The 27,150-nt window shown below is 37.7% G+C and overlaps 1 protein-coding gene and 1 non-coding gene across 2 annotated transcripts in view; both read left to right on the forward strand.

Moving 5' to 3' along the window:
- The first annotated feature begins 331 nt into the window (after positions 1–331).
- Positions 332–27,150, forward strand: part of USP38 (ubiquitin specific peptidase 38) — a 37,432-nt gene continuing 10,613 nt past the window's right edge. The window contains exons 1-7 of the mRNA XM_005555985.4: positions 332–1,481; positions 3,177–3,312; positions 11,087–11,216; positions 13,207–13,308; positions 18,772–18,930; positions 21,394–21,587; positions 25,880–25,973. Of these exons, the coding sequence (XP_005556042.1) occupies positions 800–1,481; positions 3,177–3,312; positions 11,087–11,216; positions 13,207–13,308; positions 18,772–18,930; positions 21,394–21,587; positions 25,880–25,973 (1,497 nt within the window). The 5' untranslated portion in view covers positions 332–799. The remainder of the gene's footprint in view (positions 1,482–3,176; positions 3,313–11,086; positions 11,217–13,206; positions 13,309–18,771; positions 18,931–21,393; positions 21,588–25,879; positions 25,974–27,150) is intronic.
- Positions 25,708–25,814, forward strand: LOC123573862 (U6 spliceosomal RNA). The gene has a single exon (XR_006698575.1). It is a non-coding gene; the product is annotated as a U6 spliceosomal RNA (small nuclear RNA).

Consider the following 27,150-nt stretch of genomic DNA (forward strand, 5'->3'; position numbering starts at 1 on the left):
CGGTCGCAGCCAGCTGCGCAGCGTCAGCCGGGGACGCTCCGTGCGGAAGACCGCCTGTGACTCGACACACTCTCCAGTGACGCGGTAGTCGCCGCACCTGCGCTGCGGGGCGGGAAGGAGGCTCGAGTGCCGGGGGAACGGAGTCTACGACTCCGGGCGGAAGCTGGGGAAGCAGGGAGGGAGAGAGGGAAGAAGAGAGGAAGAGACGGGCGGAGGGGCGGTCCTTGCCGGAGGTTCCTAGGTCCTTCACTTCCTGTTTGCCGGCACTTCAAAATCCGGGTCAAAGGGTGTCGCTTCGGTCTCTTTTACCCGGCTGATCCCAGCACCCTCCGTGACAGCGCCTCCTGACTCAGCCGACAGCCGGCTTCTTCTCACGATCTGCTGAAGCCTGGACGCCCACACCTGACCCGGAACTCGGAGGCGCGCTTCCTCCACCCACCGGCGAACAGCCCCGGACCCTGAGCGCCCGCCGACGCCGCCGGGGGTCCCGACAGGCCTCTCCGCGCTGATGCTGAGAGGGATCGAGGGCCCGGGGCGGCGGCGGAGTACGGGCCTCTGGCGCCTTAGGCCAGCCGCAGGCGTCGGTTCTTACGCTCTCCAGGCTCGCCAGCTCTCGCCCCAGCTTGGATGGGTCTCCCTGCCCCATAAATGTGGCTGCTGAGGCGGCGGTGGCGGTGGCCCGTCACGCTGCTGCTGCGGCGGTCCAAGTTCACCTCCGCCCCGGGGCTCTCCTGCCCCACCTCGGGGCTGCCGCCACCCGCTCCTTATCCTCTGGCCCTGGCCTTGCTGCGTGGCGACAATGGACAAGATCCTGGAGGGCCTTGTGAGTTCTTCGCATCCCCTGCCCCTCAAGCGGGTGATTGTGCGGAAGGTGGTGGAATCGGCGGAGCACTGGCTAGACGAGGCGCAGTGCGAGGCCATGTTTGACCTGACGACCCGGCTCATCCTGGAGGGCCAGGACCCTTTCCAGCGGCAGGTGGGGCACCAGGTGCTGGAGGCCTACGCACGATACCACCGGCCAGAGTTCGAGTCCTTCTTCAACAAGACCTTTGTGTTGGGCCTCCTTCATCAGGGCTACCACTCTCTGGACAGGAAGGATGTAGCCATCCTGGACTACATTCACAACGGCCTGAAGCTGATTATGAGCTGTCCGTCGGTGCTGGATCTCTTCAGCCTCCTGCAGGTAGAGGTGTTACGGATGGTGTGTGAGAGACCGGAGCCGCAGCTCTGTGCCCGACTGAGCGACCTTCTGACCGACTTCGTGCAATGCATCCCCAAAGGGAAATTGTCCATCACGTTCTGTCAACAGCTGGTTCGAACGATAGGCCACTTCCAGTGCGTGTCCACTCAGGAGAGAGAGTTGCGGGAATATGTCTCCCAGGTGACAAAAGTGAGTAACTTGCTGCAGAACATCTGGAAGGCCGAGCCTACCACACTGCTGCCTTCTCTGCAGGAAGTTTTTGCAAGCATCTCTTCCACAGGTAAGGGTCATTATCTTTCAGAATATCGCATAAAAATTCAGTATATGTCTCTCTTGAACACACACATTCACCCCATGTTTTCCTACTGCCCTGAAAACATTCTTAAGGGAGAGCAAATCCTAATACCCTTATCCCAGATTTATTCACATTCACTACCTTATTCAGGACGTCACCTCGTACTTTAAAAACAGGCAGCGTTCCCATTTTAAAGGTTGAGAACGTCCAGGTCTAAGACCTTTGGCACTAAACAAGTTGCTTAATTACCCAGCCTCTGCTCAAGTTATTTGGAATGCTTTGAGGATGACAGCTACTGCAGAAAGCTTCCATTCATTAGTGACTAATGGTAGCATGATGTTTACCATAGTATTTGTTGTTCGTGTCTCTCTCCTTTTGTAATGAGTTTTTCCCCCATTTTTGTATTTCCTCATTTTTGAATTAATGGATTATGCAATTTATTACTGGATTATCCCAGTTAACTATGAAGTTTTTAAATACTGACATTTTTTGTCTACAATATCTAGTAGACAAAGGAGGGATACAAATAGAATGAGGGAAGGAAGAAGAGTATGAGGATTTAAATATTTGTTTTAGTGCCCATGAACTGCATTCTCAGAAAGCAGAGAAGGGTCACATGATACTTGCCTAGAAAATGCTTTCTCGCCCAGGAATTTTACCAGTACCTCTACCTTCCTTGTTCTGTCTTGGACCTTTCAGGTTTGAATAGATTCAAAACCATGTTCATTTCCGCTCTACTTGGTACAAGCATTCTCCTTCATTTATACCACCAGCGGGGACTGTCTGGCTGTTCAGATTGAACTTGTGAGGGACGTCTCCTCTTTTTATCTTAAGAACCAGAAGTAAAGGTGGAGTTTTATCAAGCGTTCTATGTTCTGATGAATTTAATATATTTATGAAAGAATTACAAACGATGTATTTGCAGTATCTGAGTTGGTTTTTCTTTTCTTTTTGTAATTTTACTTCTATTGCCTGTGTTGTCATAACTGTTAGGTTCCTACCAAATTTTTTCAACTGTAGCAATAAAGGTGCTTGTCTTGGATTTGCTTAATTTGTATCCAGTTTAAGCAAAGTCTCCCCAAAAGTCACCTTAATTTCTACTTTAAGAGATTTTTTAAAATCTTCCTTAGAGCAATGTAATGATGAATAGTTTTAAGTTATTCTGGAGGGTCTGAAGCGGGAGTTGAAATGATACTTAAGTGCCCCCAAAAGTCACCTTAATTTCTACTTTAAGAGATTTTTTTAAATCTTCCTTAGAAAGATGTAATGATCAATAAGTTTTAAGTTATTTTGGAGGGTCTGAAGTAGAAATTGAAATGATACTTTATATAAGTTTCTTTATATTTCCTTTCTGATTAGTGATTTACAGGTTAATATTTCAGTGCAACAATAAGTCGATAGATTATGAAAAATTTAAAGTAACTTATGGACTAACCATAGCAATATATTTTAGTATTCTGTCTATAGTATGAGTGATCATTGCTGTTCACTGTTAATCTTTCATTCCTGTAATTTAACATTCCTTGTAAATTAGAGTCTACGCATGAGGGTGTAGCATAATAATCCTTCCTAATTAACACCTTTGCTGCAATTACTTTTGTTTTTTTTGTAAAGTGTTGTTCTTTTTAAATACTTGAACGTACTTGCCATGTTTCCTTTTCTTTTTTATTAAAAAAACAGATGCATCATTTGAACCTTCTGTAGCATTGGCAAGCCTTGTGCAGCATATTCCTCTTCAGATGATTACAGTTCTCATCAGGAGCCTTACTACAGATCCAAATGTAAAAGATGCAAGTATGACCCAAGCCCTTTGCAGGTACTTCTTCATGACACTATTAATGGTGATTGTAGATTGGGGAAGAGGAAATACTTTGTATTTTGTGAGTAATGAAAAACTTACGAATGTTTAAAACTAAAATCATGGAATGACATATGTAAATATTCTCCAAATAGATTGGAATTGTTTACCTTATAGCATTGAGAGGCATCCCAATAATTCACAAATCTATTTTCAATTCAACTTTAATTCCCAAAATATACACACATATATACAGATGCTGATTAGATTATCACTATACAGTATTTCACTAATTTCGTTGCTCATCATTGTTTCCTGCAACCTATTTTTCTTCGTTTTTTTTTTCTTCTTTAGTAAGTATACACTTTACTTTCTCTCTTAACCAGGCTCAGTGTGTAATACACTGTTTGCCTTCGCCTGTTTGTATTTTTTTTCTTTCTCAGTTTTAAATCAGTTTCTCAGATTTGGCAAGATACAGAATTCTAATTTGATAGCCATTTTCTCTTAGCATTTTAAAAATAATACTGTATTACCTTTGGGCATCTATTGTTGCCGGTGGGAAGTCACCTGTCAATCTGACTCATTCCTTTGTGAGTAGTCAGCTTTTCTGGAAACTTTTATGTTCTCTTTATCCTTAATGTTCTATAATTTTATTCTTACATTTCTAGGTATAATCTTAATATTATTTGCACTTCTCAGCACTTTGGCACTTTTATTCAGTCATTCATTCATTTATTCAAACCACACTTATTGAGTACTTACCATGAATGCCAGGCAGTGTTCAAAATGTCCTCAAACAAACTGATAAAAATATCTGCCTTATAGGCTTACATTCTACTTGGGGAGGCAGACAGTAATTTAATAACACACTTCATTGATTCCAACATGTCTTCTAATTTCAAAGATGTTTAAATGTAGAAATGCCCAGTCATTCGTGTCCTAGTTAAATTGGCATGACTTTTCTTGCCTTGGTGGTACATAAGCTAATTATGCATCTTAAAATTGAATTTGTTTTTGATTTGATTAAATATAATAAGTAAAATAATTTAGTACGTTAGATAGTGATACATGTTTGAAAAAAAGCAGACAGAAAGAGGGATAGGAGTAGACAGGAAGGGGGACAGATTGTGGGGAAGTGGTTTGCAATTTTAAATAAGATGGCTGAAGAAGTCTTCACTAAGGTAACCATGAAGTGAAGACAGGAAGGATGTGAAGAAGCAAACCTGTGGATATCTGAGGGGAAGAATATCAATACTGTTTTATAGTTCACTAATTTTCTCTTCAAAGGTGCTCATCTGTAGAGCTTACTTACTGAGTTTCTTTATTTCAATGACTATTTTTTTCTAATTGAATTTTTTGTGTTTTCCTGTTCTTATTAAATACCTGACTGTTTTTGTTTTTTAATTCTTTTCCTGTGTGTGTGTGTATATTAAGCACATTTAAATACAGTATAAGGATTTGGACAAAAGGGTTTCTGTGCTTCTGTTATAAAATTATTATTATAAGGTAACATATAAACTGAGGTATTCATATTGAGTTCTCAGCTGCATTTGTACTAACTTCACTCTCTATAACACAAACTCTAGGGACTTTGATTTTCTCCACCTTATCCCCCTTTTCACTTCATTGTTTAAAAAGGTCTTCCTCTTCTAGCATTTCTCCTTTCTTCTTGTGCTCTTAAACATAATTGAATCAATTTATCTGTAACTTTTACTTCCAGTTTCATAGTGTTCATTTCCTCTTTGACTTTCAGAAATTTGTGAAAGTGCTTTGTATGTATGAGAAAACTCTTATGTAAATGTTTTTCCTGTTGTGTGACCTCTGTCCCCATTGCTTTTAATTTATGATGATCCCCCTTGCTGTGTTTGATAATATGTATTTTTATTCTCATCTCCTTGATATCTTTGTATTCATTGTTCTTGAAATTCTTATCTGACACCATACTGTTAGGAATTTCTTTCTGTATCTATTCTTTTTATTTTCTTCCTTCCCATTATTATCATCACTATCAGTTCTGATCTGTATGTGGCTGACTTCCAAGTCTTTATGTAAAGTTTTCGTTGTTCATTTACTCTTAAGAAACTCTTACCTTATTCATCTCTTCATAATGTAACTCCTTCTGTGCCCTATTTAAGCAGCAGCACACTTTTGTCAGTGTGACTGTAACAGCACTAAAGTGTCTTTCCCTTTGGGATGAATGCATTATAACTTGTATTTCCTCCTAGTAAAACAGATGCAGAGAATTATAGATTTTACAGCTGGAAGTGAAATTAGAAATTAGTTGGTCCATCACTTTCATTGCATAGGGTAATAGTGGCAGATTTTCTTTACATGACATAAACTATTTAATACTCACCACAGTCTTTTGAAATAGGTACTGTTATTGGCCCCATCTCATAGTTGAGGAAACTGAGAGGTTAAATTGTTTACCCAAGCTCATTCAGGTAATAAACAGTGAATCCGGTATTTGAACTTAAATCTGGCTCCCGGTTATGAGATAGTCACCCATGAAGACACAAACCAGGGTAGTCAAGTTTCTCACGTAGGGCCACTCTCTTAGAGGCAGAACTTATCTTCATGGCCTGATATTGGTGTTTATTTTTTTCTCTTTTTTTACTTAAATTGACACTAATTCTAGATATCTGGTCACAAACCTATAAGCAATTTTCAACTCCATCCTTTCTTTCATTCCCTTTGATTAACATAATGAATAAGTCCATTGGATTTTTTCTTTAGGACATTTCTTAAAATGACGCTTATTCTATCCCCACTGCCCTGAAGAAATCAGGCTTTCCTCGTTGCACAGTTTTTTAGTTCGTCTTTTTGCTAGCAGTGACTTACTTTTCTTATCTTAATCATCTGGACTCCTGATTTTTCTCTTTCAATCAAGACATTGTAGTGACTTCCACCACCTACTAAGTTGAATTCATATACTACTTCTTGGCATTCAGTCCTCTTAATTTTCAAGCCTCTTCAAAAACAGTTGTAGTACCCAATTTAGGAATTTTTTTTCAAGATATATTTGGAAATTAATTTTTACCTACTTTTTTCTATGGGGAGTTGTACCCAGTTTTTGTATTACATTTCCAGTATAGCCTGCGTGATCCTATTTACCCATAATCTACCTGAAGTAATTACTCTTATGTAGAAAATGTAACTGAAAGGGATAGTGATATTTATTTTTACCATCCTCCTCCCACTTTATACCTCCCCGTGCACTATACTTTCCCAAACATAGCAGTGATCATGTTTACAGTCATTTTCTATAATCCATAGAAATGCAAATGTAAAGCTAGATACCATACCAGGACCAAACAGGTAACATTAAAATATGAAATAGGCCAAGTATAAGTTAAGTGATAGGAAATGGGATACATAAGTACCTTCTAAAAGAGAAAACTGATCATGAACTCCAGTTGTCTGTTGATACAAGGAAATTGGAATCCAGTCTTGTTTGATTTTTCAAAAGAAGCCTGAAATCCAGTTTTCTATGTGAAATTTCCCAATGTTTAAAACATTGGGACAAATAAAAGGGAAGGCTGCCTATAGCCCGCAAGCTGCCATGTAAAAGTGGAAATTGGTGTTATTCTCCATAAATTACAATTAAACCAAAACGATTATGGTGTCTTTCATAATTTTGCCAGTTTTACTGTTACGATTTTAAAGTTACATGTGTTTTTCTTTAGCTATATAAAGAAATGCTTTCATTTAGTTAATAAATTTGAGTTCCTACTCAGTGCCAGGCATTAAGTGCTGGGAATCCAAAGATACATGAGAGATTACTGCTGTCAAGCTCACAATCTAATGGAGGAGATAGGTCGTGGAGTACGTAAATAACAAGTATATAGTTAAATGTTATTTAAATAGTAAGATATTAAATCAGTATACCAGGGTTAAAAGAAAGTGTCCTTAGAATTCAAATTGATAATCACTGATACATGGTGGATAAGATTCCTGTAGTTAACCATAAAAATAGTTTATCCTGCAGTGCCTGCCTGTACCGGAGAGGAAACAGACATGTGCAAGTCCAATCAAATTGAAACAGAACTGGAATATAATTAAAGTGTGGCAAAAAAAAAAACATGGCATTCTGTCCTGGCAGAGCTTAGTTTAAATGCCAGTACTGTTATTTGATAATTGTGTGCTTGTTGACAAATTTCCTAACTTTTCTTCCCTTTTTAAGGACAGAAACCATACCTTATTGTTATATTCTCAGCACCAAACACAGTACCTGCTATATAATACACAAATCTTTATTTCATGAATGCTTTCTGACTTAGTCTGTTTGGGCTACTGTAAAAAAATACCTTAGATTGGGTTATTTATGAACAATAGAAATTTATTTCCCACAGTTCTGGAGGCTGGGAAATCCAAGGTCACCATGCCTGGCTAATTTTTGTATTTTTAGTAGAGATGGGGTTTCACCATGTTGGCCAGGCTAGTCTTGAACTTCTGACCTCAGGTGATCCAGCCGCCTTGGCCTTCCAGAGTGCTGAGATTACACGCGTGAGCCACGGCGCCCAGCCTTCAGTTGCTTTCTGAAAGAGTTGTACCAATCTTCATTGTGGTAGAGATCTAACTTTAGGTAGTGTCTCTATCAGATCCCATATTACTTTTTTGTTTTTTCTTTTTTCATGAAATTGGTCAAGCAGATTTGGTGTGTGGTGAGGGCCTTTTCCTTTAGATGGAGCTTTCTGTGTGTCCTCACATGGCAGAAAGAGCAGGGGTGCCCCCTTCAGCCTCTAATCCCAGTCACTAGTCACCTGACAAAGGCCCCACCTCTTAATACCAACACATTGGGGATTAGATTTTAACATATGAATTTTGGAGGGACACAAACATTCAGACCACAGCAGCTTCTGATCTGTATAACATCTGATACGAAGTTTATTTATAGGTGGTCCAGAGATTGGCATACATAAAATAAGGTAAAGAATGGAAGCTTTTGAGATGTAAAGGCAGAAATGGAAAGGATGAGAAAAAGGCTGGCTGAGTAATGAAGGATAATGAAAAGCCACGGCCAAGTGGAATTTTCTACTCTCTGTGCTCTCACCCTCTCTCAGTACTCTCTTTAGACTGAGCCAAAGGGAGTTCTGGCCTTGAGACCTGTATTCTGGTGAGCCCTGTCTGGTTCTTCTCTGACAGTGTGACTTCCCATGATGCAAATAATCCACAGAGCCAAGATGTACTCACACATACCCTGCCTCTAGATTACATCTTTTTTATGTCCATATTTACATATATGTATTCACATGATTTTCTTTTAAACTAAAATTGTTTTTTAAAAAAACTGCACTGGTATGTTTTTTCCATCTTAATTCAACAATTTCTCAGCTCTTTCCATTTTAGATTCCTTATGGATAGATTCATGTACATCTATCTTATTATTTCAAGCTCTATATAGTGTTCCATAGTATCAGTACCATAGTATCTTTAAACATTTCCTTATTGACAATCATTTAGGTTGTTTGCAGTTTTTCTATACCATAAACAGTGCTACAGTGAATGTCCTCTGTACACAAATGCAAGTGTGTCTCTGCTTTGCTACTCTGTATAAGTAGAATGGCCACAACATTTTATGAGAATCACTCCAACAATAATTGGAAGATATGGAATAGCTGTCAAGGACTACGTTAATGACTTGTAACCGTCATTGCTGGAAAGGCCAGAAAAACAAGAAAAGAAATAGAATTTGTGGAGAGAATAGAGGGAACATACACATAACTTGTAGTTAAGCTGCATTTGGACTGGGACCACTCTTAATATCCGAATGGACATTTTAATCTTAAAAGCAAAAACCTTAATAAAAATAACATTCCAGTGTTAATGTAGATAGTTATATAACACAATTGTTGTGAAAATAACCGTATCAATGAAGATGTCAGTCCTTCGGCCTGGCGCAGTGGCTCACGCCTGTAATCCTAACACTTTAGGAGGCTGAGGTGGGCAAATCACTTGAGGCTAGGATTTCAAGACCAGCTCAGGCAACCCCCTTGGCAAAACCCCAGCTCAGAAAATACAAAAATTAGCCAGTTGTGGTGGTGCACACCTGTGTAGTCCTAGCTACTCAGATGGCCGAGGAGAGAGGGTCGCTTGAGCCTAGGAGACGAACTTTGCAGTGAGCCAAAGTAATGCTGCTGCACTCCAGTCTGGGTAACAGAGCGAGACTGTGTCTCAAAAAGAAAAAAGATGTTAGTCTTTTTAACATAGTAGTTGTTATTTTAGTAATGTATTTATGTCCTTAGTATTTATATTTGCATTTTGTACAATCAAGGTATTTATTTATTGCCACGTGTATTAACATTTGGTGGAAAAGGGGCATTCACAGTATTTCCAGTGTTGTAGATTAATTCATTTAATCTTCACAACAGTGCTGTAAAATAAACATGTTTATGTATAATTTACAGGTGAGGAAACAGACACAGAGAGGTTAAATAACCTATGTAGGTATTTAGGGTCCCCTAGCTAATAAATGGCAAATTGAGATTTTTAAACCAGTCACTTTGGCTTCAAAAACTCATTTTTCCCCCTTCTATTTTCTTAGTATATAATCCCAAAAATAGGACTATTAGGCCAAATTATATGAACATTTGCTTCAGTTGCTTTCTTTTTTTTTGGAGACGGAGTCTCGCTCTGTTGTCCAGGCTGGAGTGCAATGGCATGATCTCGGCTCACTGCAACCTCCACCTCCCGGGTTCAAGCCATTCTCCTGCCTCAGCCTCCCGAGTTGCTGGGATTATAGGCATGTGCCGCCATGCCTGGCTAAATTTTGTATTTTTAGTAGAGATGGAATTTCACCATGTTGGCCAGGCTGGTCTTGAACTTCTGACCTCAGGTGATCCAGCCACCTTGGCCTCCCAGAGTGCTGAGATTACAGGCGTGAGCCACCGTGCCCATCCTTCAGTTGCTTTCTGAAAGAGTTGTATCAATCTTCGTTGTGGTAGAGCTCTAACTTTAGGGAGTGTCTCTGTTAGATCCTTTCTTTTTTTTCCACTAAATTGGGTTGGTACTCAAGAAAAGCACCCATTAGTGCAAAATGAGGCCTTTACAATATTTACAGACTTAGTGCTCTTTTATATATTTGAAGTTTCTTTTTGTTGTCTTTGTATAGTAGGATTTTGAAAAAGATAAAGATACCTCTTTCACAGTTCAAAATATAGGCTTTTTAAACAGTACATTTCGTATTAGACTATACTCACCAGGAAGGAGGAATCTTGGTTCATATTCATATATCTTAGTTCAGATTACATTTTGGCTGCTCTTTTTAGAGTAAATTTGCCTAATAAATTCTTGATGCAGGTTGAGCATCCCAAATTTGAAATGTTTGAAAATCCAGTACTTTTTGAGTGCTGACATGATGCTCAAAGGAAATGTTCATTGGGACATTTCAGATTTCAAATTTTTGGATTTGAAATGCCCAACCAGTAAATATATAATGCAAATAATTGAAAATCCAAAGCACTTCTGGTTCCAAACATTTCAGATAAGGAATACCTAACCTGTGCCACTATATAGCATAAATTTTAAGTTTTGCATTTATGCAAAATAATTTATCGGAAATTATTTTTATGGAAATATGTTGAATAGGAGAAACTATCAGTTTACAAGATTGGAAACTCCATGAGAACAAGCACCTGTTACATTCACTTCTACATCTTGGTCAGTGCTTTTCCCCAGCAAATTCAGTAAATATTTATTAACAAAGTGAGTGGTTATCTACTGTAACTCTTGTTATCTCTAACTAAATGAAAATATTTTCAATAATGATTGTTTCGTTTTCCTTCAATTTCAGAATGATTGACTGGCTATCCTGGCCATTGGCTCAGCATGTGGATACATGGGTAATTGCACTCCTGAAAGGACTGGCAGCTGTCCAGAAGTTTACTATTTTGATAGATGTTACTTTGCTGAAAATAGAACTGGTAAGTGGGAGTGTGGAAATCTATTAGAATATATAGACTCGTAAAATCAGTATTTTTATCTTTGGGTGGTATCCTTGAAAGCATCTAATTTTGAGTATGTTATTGTTGGTTTGTTTGGAGTAACAGTTTTGAATAGGCTTTAGAAATTGTTTTAAATGTCATTTAAATATAAGTAATTACGCTGGGCATGGTTGCTGACCCCTGTAATCCCAGCACAAGGCGGGAAGATCACTTCAGGCCAGGAGTTTAAGACCAACCTGGCCAATGTGGCAAAACTCCGTCTCTAGTAAAAATACAAAAATTAGCTGGGCATGATGGTTCATGCCTGTAGTCCCAGCTGCTCAGGAGGCTGAGGCACGAGAATCACTTGAACCTGAGAGGCAGAGGTTGTAGTGAGCCAAGATAGCACCACTGCACTCCAGCCTGGATGACAGAGCAAGACTCTGTCGCAAAAAAAAAAAAAAAGTATAAGTAATTAAAATAATTTTTTCATTTTCAAATATCCAATACAAAAACATTCTTTCCATTATCTCTTGGGTCCACCTAATCAAGCTTTTTCCACCATTACTCTACCAAAATTACCTTTGACACCAGTGCTTTCCAGTGTTGCTAAACTCACAAGTCATTTCTCAGGCCTTTTCTCATTTGACCTGTCAGCAATATTTGACACAGTCAATCACTCCCTCTTTTTTCCAGGACATTATACTCTCCTGATTTTTGTCCTCCTTCACAGGCATATCAGTCTCCTGTACTTACTCTAACTTTTAGAATGCCTTACAGTTCACTCTTTGGTCCATTTTCTTCCCAGTGCATACTCACAGCATAGGTGTTCTATGGCTTTAAATAACATCTCTAATTTGACGACTGCCAGATTTATATTTTTTGTCCATTTTTCTTCCTTGAACTCCATATTCATGTATCCATCTGTCTTTACATGAATGTCAGATTCACTTTATCTACAATTTTACTCCCGATTTTTCCCTCCCAGACCTAGAGGCTCCTCTGTCCTTTCGCTTGCTCAAGCTAAAAACCTTGAAGCTATTCTTATCTTTTTTTTTATTCTCTCTCAGCCCATATCCTACAAATTCTACTGACACCACTTTTAGAATATATCCAGACAGAATCCTACCACCCTGATCCTACATCATCATCCCTTGCTGCAAGATTGCAGCAGCCTTTGTGCTCCTGTTCTTGGCCCCCCGTACTTATCACACAAGATCCTATGTATTCTGGCCCACTTCTTCTCTAGTCCCATCTCCCACTGTTATTGCCTCGGTCTCTTGCTTCACTTACACTGCCCTTTTTTCTTCATCTGTAGCACACCAGCCTGAAGGCCTCAAGGCCTTTGCAATGCTGTTTGCCCTGCCTATAATGCTCTTATCCCAGGTATTTGCAAGGCTTATTCACTTCCTTCAGTTTTATAATTGGATATCACTTCTTTCATGAGGCATTTATTGAACACTATGTAAAACAGCAGATTTTTTTGCTACACAACGTTCTCTATTCATCATATCCTGCTTTAAATTTCTTAATAACACTTACCACCATGTGTTACTTTTTATTGTTTCTACCTACCCTCTAGATGGTAAACCCTGTATGATAGAGATTTTTTTTTTATTTCGATCCACTGTTGTAGCACTAGTTCCTAGAACTAGGACAAGTAATAGTATGTGCTTAACAAATATTTATTGAGTGAATTGAATGAATGGTGGACTCGGGAGCTATCGCCTTGTAAACATAATTTGACAAATTTTTATTTCGTTGGGGAGTTTTAACAATTGGGTTAGGCCAATTACATTACCCTTGATCTCTGTCATGTTGTTATTTCCTCACTTCATCCTTCTCCCAAAGTTTAATTACATAAGTTTTGTTAGAACTTTCCAGGAAGGGGACATTCATATAAGTAATTTGTAGCTCTAAGAAAATAACCACTGTTGGATTAATGATTTTCCTACAAATTCTTAAGGTGGTGTCTTGTCTTATTTTGAAGGTTTTTAATCGACTTTGGTTTCCTCTTGTGAGACCTGGTGCTCTTGCAGTTCTTTCTCACATGCTGCTTAGCTTTCAGCATTCTCCAGAGGCGTTCCATTTGGTAAGTTGTGACATAAGCTTTCTACTTTGAAAAAGCCTCATTTTGAAAATTTAGTTTAATATTGAGTCACATTTTTATGTAGTAAAAATATTGCAAGTTAGTCCCAAATCTGTTTTCATGTAGCTTTATGATTTCCTAGAAAATGAGATTGTGAGATTTCCCTCTAAGAATATATTTTCGTGTCTTATTCAAACTACTCCACTTGCAACAACTGTTCACATGGAAGATGTCACTGATGGATGTCTGTTGCACAAATGAACAGTATAGAAGGATTAAAATGATTGAAAAGCACTGCTTTAGAATTTTGAAAGTATGAAAACACGCCAGTTTTTGCAAGCTTTTCATTCACTCTCAGCCTACATCCTACAAATCCTGTTGACCGACCTTTGAAATACATCTAGAATCCTGCCACTTTAAGCCAGCTGAATCATTGGCTTTTATTTGATTTCAATTATTTGATTATCAGTTACTGCAGATGAGAAATGACAAATTGTAATTTTGGTCAACTGTCCATTTACCACCGTAGGGCATCATAGGAAAACAGTGCCTTTGTGTGGTTACTTAATTCTTCCAAAGTCTAATCCTGTTTTATAGGACTAGAAACGCATTGTCAATAAACCCACAATGGAAAAATCTTAGGAATACTGATTCACCATAACAAACGTCAGAGGAGACTAATGAAGTTCAGAATTCCAGTTGTTTTTATTTATCTAGAATATATTCACATAGGCTGCTCAATGTCTCATTTCCACTGAAGGAAAGTCCACAGGCTTTATAGTAAGTAAACCTTACTAGCACGTAATTACATTACAGATTACCACTTAGGATGAGTGATTTCTGCAGTTAATTGCCCTAATTTTGGTGAGTTTAATCATCAAGCAATAACCTTATATATATATATATATATGTATAATAGAAAACAAAACTGGAACTAAGATAGCGGGTGTACTAGCCAAGTCTTCCAAGAAAAAAACATCAATTATTTGTCCTTGTCTTCAGGCACAATCATGTGTAAGACATTTGAGAAAAGGCTTTGTTTTCCACATTTTTTTTAACTTTTAGATTCAAGGAAACGTGAAAGTTTGTTACATAGGTAAACTCGTGTCACATGGGTTTGTTTTACAGATTATTGCATTACCTAGTTATTAAACCAAGTACCCAATAGTTATCGTTTCTGCTCCTCTATCTCCTCCCACTCTCCCCGCTCAAGTAGGCCTCAATGTCTATTGTCCCCTTTTTTGTGTTCATGAGTTCTCACCATTTTGCTCCCACTTACAAGTGAAAACATGGGGTATTTGGTTTTCTGTTCCTGGGTTAGTTTGCTAAGGATAATAGCCTCCACCTTCATCCATATTCCCGCAGAAGACATGATCTCATTATTCTGGCTCCATAGCATTCCATGGTGTATATGTACCACATTTTCTTTATCCGGTCTGTCACTGGTGGACATTTAGATTGATTCCATGTCTTTACTATTGTGAATAATGCTACAGTGAATTCACGTGCATGTATCTTTATGGTAGAATGATTTATATTCCTCTCAGCATATACCCCGTAATAGGAATGCTGGGTCAAATGCTAGTTCTGCTTTTAGCTCTTTGAAGAATCACCATAGTACTTTCCATAATGGTTAAATGAATTTATACTCCCACCAAGTGTATAAGTGTTCCCCTTTTTTTTGAACCTTGACTTTTTAATGATAGCCATTCTGACTGGTAGGAAGATGGTAGCTCATTGTGGTTTTGATTTGCATTTCTTTGCTGATCAGTAATATTGAGCTTTTTTTCATAAGCTTGTTGGCTGCATATATGTCTTATTTTGAAAAGCATCTGTTCATGTCCTTTGCCCACTTTTTAATTGGGTTTTTCTCTTGTAAATTTGTTTAAGTTCCTTATAGATGCTGGATATTAGACCTTTGTCAGATGCATAGTTTATAAGTATTTTCTCCCATTCCATAGGTTGTCTGTTCACTCTGTTGATAGTTTCTTTTGCTGTGCAGAAGCTCTTAAGTTTAATTAGATCCCGTTTGTCAGTTTTCGCTTTTGTTGCAATTGCTTTTGGGGTCTTTGTCATGCAATCTTTGCCCATTCCTATGTCCAGGATGGTTTTGCCTAGGTTGTCTTCCAGGGTTTTTATAGTTTGGGGTTTTACATTTAAGTCTTATCCTTGATGTAACAAACATCGATACAAAAATCCTCAACTTGCAAACCAAACCCAGCAGCACTTCAAAAAAGCTAATCCATCATGATCAAGTAGGCTTCATCTCTAGGATACAAGGTTGGTTCAGCATACACAAATCCATCACATAAACAAATAAAGACAAAAACCACATGGTTATATCAATGGATGCAGAAAAAGCTTTCAATAAATTCAACCTGCCTTCATGTTAAATACTCTCAATAAACTAGGTATTAGAGGAACATGTCTAAAAATAATAAGAGGCATCTGTAACAAACCCACAACCAACATTATACTCAATGGGCAAAAGCTGGAAGCATTCCCCTTGAAAACCAGCACAAGACAAGGATGCCCTCTCTCATCACTCCTAATCGATATAGTACTGGAAGTTCTAGCCAGAGCAGTCAGGCAAGAGAAAGCAATACGGAACATCCATATAGGAAGAGAAGAAGTGAAACTATTTGTAGATGATATGTTTCTGTATCTAGAAAACCCCATAGTCTCAGCCCAAAAGCTCCTTCAGCAGATAAACAACTTCAGCAAAGTCTCAGGATACAAAGTTAATGTACAAAAATCACTAGCATCCCTATACACCAACAGCAGCCAAGCTAAGAGCCAAATTAGGAAGGCAATCCCATTTACAACTGCCACAAAAAGAATAAAATACCTAGAAATACAACTAAGCAGGGAGGTTAAAGGTCTCTACAATGAGAAATACAAAACAGTGCTCAAAGAAATCAAGAAGACACAAACAAATGGAAAAACATCCCATGCTTATGGATAGGAAGAACCAATATCATTAAAATGGCCGTACTGCCCAAAGCAATTTATAGATGCTGTGCTCTTTCTATCAAACTACCAACGACATTCTTCACAGAACCAAAAAAACACTATTTTAAAGTCATATGGAACCAAAGAAGAACCTGAGTAGCCACAGCAATCCTAAGCAAAAAGAACAAAGCTGGAGCCATCACATTACCCAGCTTCAAATTATACTACAGGGCTACAGTAGTATATTAAAACAGCATGGTACTGGTACAAAAACAGGCACATAGACTAATGGAACACAAGAGAGACTCCACAGACAAGGCTGCACACCTATGACCATCTGATCTTGACAAAGCTGTCAACACAAGCAGTGGGGAAAAGGCTTCCTCTTCAATAAATGGTGCTTTGACAACTGGCTAGCCATATGAAGAAGATTGAAGCTGGACCCCTTCCTTACACCATATACAAAAATCAACTCAAGATGTTTTCCAAATTTCTAGGAAGGAGATTCTCTGACATAACTTTATCATTCATTCTAATGTTTATTGCCCACATTGAGGACATTCCTTAATCTCGTAGTGGGTAATGTGGCAGTTAGATCACCTGTAACTCCAAATAACTCACTAAAGAACTTGGGCTTAGGAGTTGCTAAGTATGAGCAATAATCTGGAATCAGCATCATAGTTCATTATACATTGAGAATATCTTAGGGCAAACCAAGGTTGATGTTAGAATATGTGGTGTTATGGGTCAGGTTGCTTTTCTCACGCATTTTACCCAGTGGAATAAATTTATTTTAAACAGATACTATGACAGATAGTAATAATGGAGAAAGAAAAAAAATCAAAGCTTCTAATTAAATAAGTTTTAAACATTTCCTCAAAAACTTTAGTATTATAATAATGTCAAAAAACATTTAGTTTCACTTATTCAAAAAAATCAACTTTCACACATTTAGAAGATAATAGCCTGCTTGGAAGTTTATTTGTATAACTGTGAAAGACCAAGTCTTATTTCCATGTCGTGATAATGTTGACCATTTAGGATATGCTAATAGACAACCATATAACCTGATTACAAAGACCTAATCTAATTTGACAGATTTGAAATTATAAATTTAATAATCACTTCTAAAATTTTTGCCTCTTCTGTCTCCCTTCACCTTTGAGAAAACAAAATAATTTAGATTTCTGACTTTTAGCAAGAGAATATCTGAGAAATGTGGCTTTATGCGACAGAAGTGTAATTCATATTTGCTTAGAAATGTAAAGGTGATAGCAATAGAATGAACTCACTAGGAACTGGTAGTTTTATGGTCACATCAATGCCTGTGATGGAGGTAAGATAAAAGAAGGTAGTGCAAAAGCTACAGTGTGATTTAAGCACAAATGTAAAGCAAGACAGAGCAGAATGGAAATAGCACTGTGTTGTAAGACTATGATTGTTCTTTTTGTGGGAAGGAAGGGGAATTGATGAATTATTACTATAATTGCTGTTATTTCTGTTTGATGGTATGACCCTAATAGAGTTATAACTTTGTTTTTTACCATGAGTTAGCAACCCCAAAATGTTCTAGAAATAGAACAGAAAATACCTTTTACCATAAGAAGTGTACATATATAGTATCAGATTATAATTAAAAATTAATTGAAAAAATATAGTATCAGGCTAATGGAAAGAGCCATGTCTGTAAAATAGAAGTTGTTTCATTTTAATAACCTCCTAAAGATATGATTGGCTCTGGATTGATTGACTTTTTAGTTTAATTTTACAATGAAAGAAGATGGTTGTGCTGATGATCAATATTAACAATATTCTATATGTTTATGAGCAATGATCATTGTAGATTTCACTTTTATTTTTAGCCCCAGTTCTTTAAAACTAACAGAAGTTTCTGATGCCCTTTATTTTTAGAACCATCTCATCTTTTGGAGGGTGGGAAATGGGATTTGTTAGTAAGAATAGCCACTCTAACGTAAGGCATGGTCTCTGTGCTTATCTAAAAGTAATCTTATTACCTGAGCTGCAATGTTAGTTACACATGTAAAGATTTTCTTGAAGTAGACTTTAATGTGCAGTGTACTTTTAATTCTTTCAAGTAAAAAATTTTAAATTCACACTAGATGGAGCTCTTTAGCTAATTCTAGGATTGTTTTTCAAACGTTTATTCCCATTGAATGATCTGATAAATATAATAACCCTAACAATTTCAACCTACAGCGTTTTTCAGAATGGCAGCAATGACTAAGATTCCTATTTTATGCCTTAGTTTATGTTTTAGATGGTGTGTAAGGATGAGGAGGGGGGTCATATATGGGATTACAGTCATATGTGACTTCGAAAACTAGACTTACCTTGATATTTTAGAAATGTTTAACTTAATAAAAAAAAACTCTGTGACTGAACATACAGAAAAGTATTTGCCGATCATATATTGTTTGTATTCTGTTTCTAGGCTAGAGAATGTGTTACCAATTTGTATAAAGTCAGCACTGTTTATCCTTTTTTTCTCTTCAGATTGTTCCTCATGTGGTTAATTTGGTTCATTCTTTCAAAAATGATGGTCTGCCTTCCAGTACAGCCTTCTTAGTACAATTAACAGAATTGATACACTGTATGATGTATCATTATTCTGGATTTCCAGATCTCTATGAACCTATTCTGGAAGCAATAAAGGTATGATGATAGTTGTACCAATATTTGTGGAGTTGTGTTATATTAGTAAGGTGAAACATTCTTATAACCAGCTACTCAATTTACGATTTTATGGTAATGTGCTTTTTGTTTGAAAAATGCAGTTAGAATCAGGTTTCATTTATGTTTAGGGAGTAACTGCTTTCTTGGCTGCTGTCACCATTCTAAATTAATAACCATATTTCTTCATTTCTGCAGTGTCATCAATTATAAGGCATATCTTTAAATTTATAACAGCTTTTTGGGAAATTTGTTTAAAAAGGAATGTTACGTTAACGCGTGCATCAGATTTGCACCCCAATATTAGAAGTGTTAAAGTATATGTAGAGTATGTCTTAGAATACAGGAAATGGAGTTTAATAAAATATTTGACTTTGATTTCTTCCCCTTTTTAATTCTTTTTTTTTTTTTTTTTGAGACCGAATCTCACTCTGTCACCCAGGCTGGAGTGCAGTGGTGCAATTTCTGCTGCCTTCAACCTTTGCCTCCCGGATTCAAGCAATTCTTCTGCCTCAGCCTCCTGAGTAGCTGGGACTACAGGCACCTGCCACTACACCTGGCTAATTTTTGTATTTTTAGTAGAGACAGGGTTTCACCATGTTGGCCAGGCTGGTCTCAAACTCCTGACCTCAAGTAATCCGCCTGCCTCGGCCTTCCAAAGTGCTGGGATTACAGGCGTGAGCCACTGCATCTGACCTCTTTTTGAATTATATTTTTGCTGTGGACTGTTCATCAATGTTTAGAATCTTTACTTGAATTATTTGTGGAGTTATACTGTGTTTCAATTTTATATGTAAATGGATCTAAAAAGCACTTTTTTTTTTTGGACAGTCGTGCTTTGTTGCCCAGGCTGAAGTGCAATGGCATGGTCATGGCTCACTGCAGCCTCTACATCTTGAGCTCAAGTGACCCTCCTGCCTCAGCTTCCCAAGTAGCTGGGACTACAGGTGCACACCACCACGCCAGGCTAATTTTTTATTTTTTGTAGAGAAGGGGCCTCACTGTGTTGCTCAGGCTGGTCTTGAATTCCTAGGCTCAATTGATCCTCGTCCTCCCAAAGTACTGGGATTACAGGCATGAGCCACTGTGCCTAGCCTAAAAAGCACTTCTGTTTGTGTTGAAGACTGGATCACAATAAACATACTTTCCTCTCAGTAAACTTACTGCATAATCAGTGTATAGCAAAAGAATTGGAGAACTGAACTCAGCCAAACTTAATCAGAAATTATTAGAAATCAATCCTATTGGTGGTTTTTTGTTTTTTTGAGATCTGAATTTCAATATAAAGGTCTTATCTTTACTTCTGTATCTGAGATGGATTAAAAACAGTTCTTTTTACTGTATCATTAACTAAATCAAACTTATTTTGGTTGAGCTCAGAAAACAGACTGTTAAGCAATTAATGTATATTGCTGGTGTGACACTTTGACACTTCAGAAGTAAATTATGTAGAGGAGCATTGTGGAGTGGATTTGATGGTAATATTAATCTCTTTCTACATTGTCACTGGATCCATAGATGATAGTTGCTGCACTTGTTAATTGATTGCCATTCTTTAGTTCATCAGAGTTTTTCATGTTGAAAATTCTGATAACTCATATAGGCTCAGAAGAAACAAGGGGCTCGCTCTAAGCCCAAAGAAAGCACTCTTAGCTGTCAACAACAACAAAAATTAGAAGATTGAAACTCCTTTAGAAAATGTTTGTTTGCTAAGGTCTAAGTGCCAGATGCTAATAGCAGTCCGGATAAGCCCTAATGATTTTACCAACTTCCCTTAACTCTCCAGTGCTCTGTTCATGCTTGAAATAATTTACACTTGAAATGTTATCTCATACTTCACCAAGTTGATAAGAAAAATCCGTATGTTGTAATAATTTTCTGTATGGGTAACATGAGATTAAGTTTTATTTTTCTTAAAGTTAAAGGTCATTGTGCATAGATGCTTTCATTTCTCATTTATTAATTACTTTGTGATTTTATTTCTAAGGGTTAATACTGAGTAAATATTAGTATTTAATGAAAAGGAGACATTTTTATTACAAAATTTGAAAACAAATTGTTTGCTTATGTTTAACTGTGTGCTAAAATTTAAGTCTTCATTCTGCTGCCTTTGAATAGCACTGCAGTTTATTCTCTGACCCCAAAGTTTTATTTTATAAACATTTTGCTGGCATGTAGAGAACATAAATAGTTCAAATGCGACTTGAATTTCCAGCTTTTGAGTATTTTTCAGCTTGATAAACTCTGTTATTAGACAGTATTTATTTTTGCCATACAGTTAAATTTGATATTTTGATGACTAGCCAAGTACTACCAGTTACTTCAAAACTAAGTGGGGGGAAAGAAAGTTCAAATGTCAGTGTGAGAATCTTAATGCTGTTAATTAAACAACAAAAATAATTTTTACTTTACTTTTAAACTGTTTTTCTTCTGTATGGCCTGTAGGATTTTCCTAAGCCCAGTGAAGAGAAGATTAAGTTAATTCTCAATCAAAGTGCCTGGACTTCTCAATCCAATTCTTTGGCATCTTGCTTGTCTAGACTTTCTGGAAAATCTGAAACTGGGAAAACAGGTCTTATTAACCTAGGAAATACATGTTATATGAACAGTGTTATACAAGCCTTGTTTATGGCCACAGAGTAAGTTTAAATTTGAATCTTTTCATTTTAACTGTAGAGGTTGAGGCATGCTGATGAAATATAAGATGATAGAATTGTCTACACATTATTCCATATAAATGGCATAAATGTTAACTTTTATTGCCTTATTCAGAAATGAAATTGCTATTAGTGCTCAGAAACTATGAAAATGTTAACATTAGGCTGGGTGTGGTGGTTCACACCTGTAATCCCAGCACTTTGGGAGGCCGAGGCCGGTGGATCGCCTGAGGTCAGGAGTTCAAGAACAGCCTGGCCGACATGGCGAAACCCCATCACTACTAAAAATACAAAAACTAGCCGGGTGTGGTGGCGGGCGCCTGTAATCCTGGCTACTCGGGAGGCTGAGGCAGGAGAATTACTTGAACCCAGAAGGCAGAGGTTGCAGTGAGCCAAGATCGTTCCATTGCACTCCAGCCTGGGTGACAGACTGAGACTCAGTCTCAAAAAAAGAAAAGGTAACATTAATTCTGCTTATTATTCATTGCATTTAAATGTCACGTTAAAGAAATTACTCTGACGATTAATTTTTTTTATTTTTTTTTTTTTTGAGATAGAGTCTCACACTGTCACCTGGGCTGGAGTGCAGTGGCGCGATCTCAGCTCACTGCAACCTCCACCTTCCGGGTTGACGCCATTCTCCTGCCTTAGCCGCCCGAGTAGCTGGGACTACACGTGCCCGCCACCATGCCCAGCTAATTTTTTGTATTTTTAGTAGAGACGGGGTTTCACCGTGTTAGCCAGGATGGTCTGGATCTCCTGACCTCGTGATCCACCTGCCTCGGCCTCCTAAAGTGCTGGGATTACAGGCATGAGCCACCGCGCCCAGCTACTCTGATGATTTTTAACAGTGTAAAAGAAGGATTGATTGCACCTATTCCAAAGAGTTTAAGTGTGCTAGAGTACTTCACTCTTATTATCCTGTGAGACTAAAATTTTTTTAACCTGTATGTGTTTTGAGGGAAGTCATATATAATTTTATCTGCCCGTTGGTATTTTGTTGTCAGATCAACAACTTTGTTGCTGTTTAAGAAGTTTAAGTTCTGCTCTACCCTAGGGCAATAATTGCTGAACACCTGTATAAACAGACATGTTTCTTTCCCCTCTTAAGAATTTTCTTTCAAATCCGTTTTCTTTTGCACCTAAGCAAATAGGAAATCAGAAGTTGTTAGTTATGTGAATGCTATCTGCAAAGGTACAAAATAATGATAAACTCTTCCTGAAGACAAAAACATGACTGAATTTTTCTCCTGAATACCAATAAAGTATTCACAGAACTTGCCCAAAGAGGTTTACAAATTGAGTTCTAAGCTTTTCCAAGTTGTTACACCTGCCCAGAGGAATCTTAAACTATCAAATGTCGAATTTGGCCAGGCGCGGTGGTTTGCACCTGTAATCCCAGCACTTTGGGAGAGTGAGGCGGGTGGATCACGAGATCAGGAGTTCGAGACCAGCCTGACCAACATGGTGAAACCCCCGTCTCTACTGAAAATACAAAAATTAGCTGGGCATGGTGGCGCGTGCCTGTAATCCCAACTACTCAGGAGGCTGAGGCAGGAGAATCACTTGAACTCGGGAGGCAGAGGTTGCAGTGAGCCAAGATCGCGCCACTGCCCTCCAGCCTGGGTGACAGAGCGAGACTCCATCTCACGAAAAAAGAAAGAAAGAAATGTAGAATTCGCTTTATTTTATTGTTGGGCCCCAGATTATAATACCAGCACTCAGGTGTTTTTGGTTTCGTTTAGCATTTAATTTTTTGGTTTGTTTATATTTGGAATTGTGAGAATTTTTTTTTTTTTTTTTTTTTTTTTTAGAAAATAGATATATCTTTAGACACAAGTGATACTAGGCATAAGACTAAAAGAATCCCCGTCTTACCATCAGAGGTAATCTAGTCCAGACATCTCCTTTTACAGATGACAGAGAAAACAGAAAACCAAAGCAGTTGCAACAGAAAGAGCAAATAAAAGGTTATCTTTTGCTGAACAGTGGCCAATAATATTATCTCTGAATAGGAAGACAGCACATTTTATTTCTTAAGTAATATATGAATTCTTCTTCATAGTTTAAAAATAATTAAATTTTATATAGAATAAAAAGCAGATATTCCCATTTCCAAAAGTAATTTTGTTAACAGTTTACATTGTTCCAGACCTTTTTTGGGACAGTTGCATGTTTGTATTTAATATGAAAGCAAATGCATTTTTTTAAAGAAAATTTGTGGAGAATCCTATTTATGTATTCTTTTCCAGCCACTTGCTTTTATCATTTAATAATTTGTATTTGAAATACTCCCATGTTGGGGCAATACAGATCCGTGTCATTCCCAGTAAATGTGTATGCCATCATTTATTTATTAAATACTCATTAAATTAAACGAGTATTTAATAAATAATCCTTTAATAATGCTCCTATTGATGAATAGTAGGTTGTTTTGCTTATAATTAACATCTCTCTGCCCTTATACAGATATAGAGGATTTTTCTTTGAATATCCTCCATATCTTTGAATATCCTTTGAATATCTTTCAAATTGCTCTCCAGAAAAGCTGTAGCATTTTGAACTATGATACGAATGTAAGATTGTACCTAGACCCTGTACCTTTAGCAGCAAATCAGCCTTTTTAATTTTTTGCCAATATGAAGAAAAATGCCTCTTTTAATTTGCATATCGCTGCTCATTATAGAGTTTTTTTCCTCTCTTATTTTTCTTCATTCATTTGTGTTTCTCTTCCAAATAACCTGTTCTTTTCTTTGTACATCTTTTTGTTGGGTCTTTTTTGTTTTCGTGTTGATTTGTATATACTCTGGATGATCATCCTTTGCTACATGCTTTTTTCCAGTCACAATTCAAATTTGTGGGGTGTTTTATTTATAATTTTTTTATTTTATGTGTCCCAGTCTTCTACTTTTCATTTATAGCATCTGGACTTTTGAAGGCCTTTATCCTCTAAATTTCTTCTTTCTTTATTTTAAGTACTTCAGTAGTTTTGTATTTTATATCTAGCTCATTAGTCCTGTGGTATCTGTGATGGTGTATAATCTTATGTAACTTCATTTTTTACCAGATGGATACCCAGTTGTCCCTTTACTTTTTTTTTTTTTAAGTAGTTTATCATTTTCCCTTGCTGTACTCTGAATGACTTTAACTTTATAATGTGTTTTAATGACAGCATATTTTTTTATTTCATGAAGATTTGAAAGAATTTAAGTTGTTTACTTATGTTATAACTTAATGGCTTAACCTATTTCTATTTGCTAATCCAGAAAATAGAAATAACATATGATAGCACATAGTCCATTAGCACACTTTATAGTAAGTGTTAATTTATTGTCATTCTTCCCTTCCTTCTTTACTGTTAGATAGGTAACTTCCTCAGGAAAAGGGCCATAGGTAAATGAAGTTTTACTTTAAGGACAATAAATTCTTTTTTTTTTTTTTTGAGACGGAGTCTCGCTCTGCCACCCAGGCTGGAGTGCAGTGGCCGGATCTCAGCTCACTGCAAGCTCCGCCTCCTGGGTTTACGCCATTGTCCTGCCTCAGCCTCCCGAGTAGCTGGGACTACAGGCACCCGCCACGTCGCCCGGCTAGTTTTTTGTATTTTTTAGTAGAGACGGGGTTTCACCGTGTTAGCCAGGATGGTCTCGATCTCCTGACCTCATGATCCGCCCGTCTCGGCCTCCCAAAGTGCTGGGATTACAGGCTTGAGCCACCGCGCCCGGCCTTAGGCCAATAAATTCTTGAACTAACTTGCTTTTAGCTTTTAAGAAATGCTTTTAAATGGCCACAGTGGCTTATGCCTGTAATTCCAGCACTTTGGGAGGCCTAGGTGGGCGGATCATTTGAGGCCAGGAGTTCGAGACCAGCCTGGCCAACATAGTGAAACCCTGTCTCTACAAAAAATACAAAAATTAGCTGGGCACGTTGGCACGCACCTCCTGTGGTCCCAGCTACTCAGGAGGCTGAGGCACAAGAATCGCTTGAACCTGGGAAGTGGAGGTTGCGGTGAACTGAGATTGCGCCACTGCCCTCCAGCCTGGACAACAAAAGGAGACTCTGTCTCAAAAAAAATAAAAAAAGCTTTTTAAAAATGCATGTGTGTGTGCTCGCTTCGGCAGCACATATACTAAAATTGGAACGATACAGAGAAGATTAGCATGGCCCCTGCGCAAGGATGACACGCAAATTCGTGAAGCGTTCCATATAAAAAAAAAAAAAAAATGCATGTGTGTGTGTGTACACACATATACATAAATCATTATATTCTCTTTCAGTTTCAGGAGACAAGTATTATCTTTAAATCTAAATGGGTGCAATTCATTAATGAAAAAATTACAACATCTTTTTGCCTTTCTGGCTCATACACAGGTGAGTGTGTTTGTGTGTATAGTAGGTTTATGTTAACTGTGTGGTAATATTCATTAAACTTTACATTATACCTAACCTTTTTAACTGATGAAATAATATAATAGATATCTCATCCGTACAACAAATACACTTAGAAATGCTAAAGAGATACTGCCTAAAATATCTAGATATTTTTCTATTTTCAGGACATGCCCTAAGTTTTTATATTTTTCTCTTGCTTCCCATTATTGTAGCTGAATATTATGCTGACCCATTGATCTAGAAATTTTTACAAAGAAAATATGATTTCCTATCCAATAAATAAGCTCCTTCATGAAGAATTATTTTTGAATGCATCTTTGTTTCCTGATACTAAATTAATAGATTTGTACAATAATGAGCAACTAAAATAATACTGTGGTGCCTGGGCTTTTTTCTCTTTTCTTATGTATACCCATTCATTATAACTAAAGATCTCTGCAGTTCTGTTTATCTGTTAAGTTCTAGAGCTTAAAATTTTGTGGTGATCTTTTATGTCCACACATTAATCCGGGGTCATTAATTTATGTTAATGGCACCAAGGTGGTCATATATAGTAAATATTCACATTTATTAAGAGACACTATATGCAGTCAATGGTAAGCATTAAAGGAAGAGTCTTGGTCAGGTGCCGTGGCTCACACCTGTAATCTCAACACTTGGAGGCCGAGGCGGGCAGATTACCTGAGGTCAGGAGTTTGAGACCAGACTGGCTAACATGGTGAAACCCCATCTCTACTAAAAATATAAAACTTAGCTGGGCATGGTGGCACATGCCTGTAATCCCAGCTACTCAGGAGGCTGAGATAGGAGAATTGCTTGAGCCCGTGAGGCAGAGCTTGCAGTAAGCCGAAATCATGCCACTGCACTCCAGCCTAGCTGACAGACCGAGCCCCTGTCTGAAAAAAAAAAAAAAGAGTCTTTATGTTCAAAGAACTTTTAGTTTAGATTTTGAGCCTATACACATGAATTATATACATATCATTATTTATAATATATGTTATTTTTCTGGTTTTACTTTCATTGCCTTTATCTCACAGAGGTCTAAAGGAGTAGTAGTTAGGGCCAGAAGAAACAATAGGTTGAGAATTGGTGGGATTCAGTTGATGGGAATGCTTTTGTTTTCTTTCTGCAAGCTGAGAAATATCACAGATATAAC

Source organism: Macaca fascicularis, chromosome 5 (genome assembly GCF_037993035.2).
Source record: "Macaca fascicularis isolate 582-1 chromosome 5, T2T-MFA8v1.1".
Taxonomy (NCBI): Eukaryota; Metazoa; Chordata; class Mammalia; order Primates; family Cercopithecidae; genus Macaca; species Macaca fascicularis.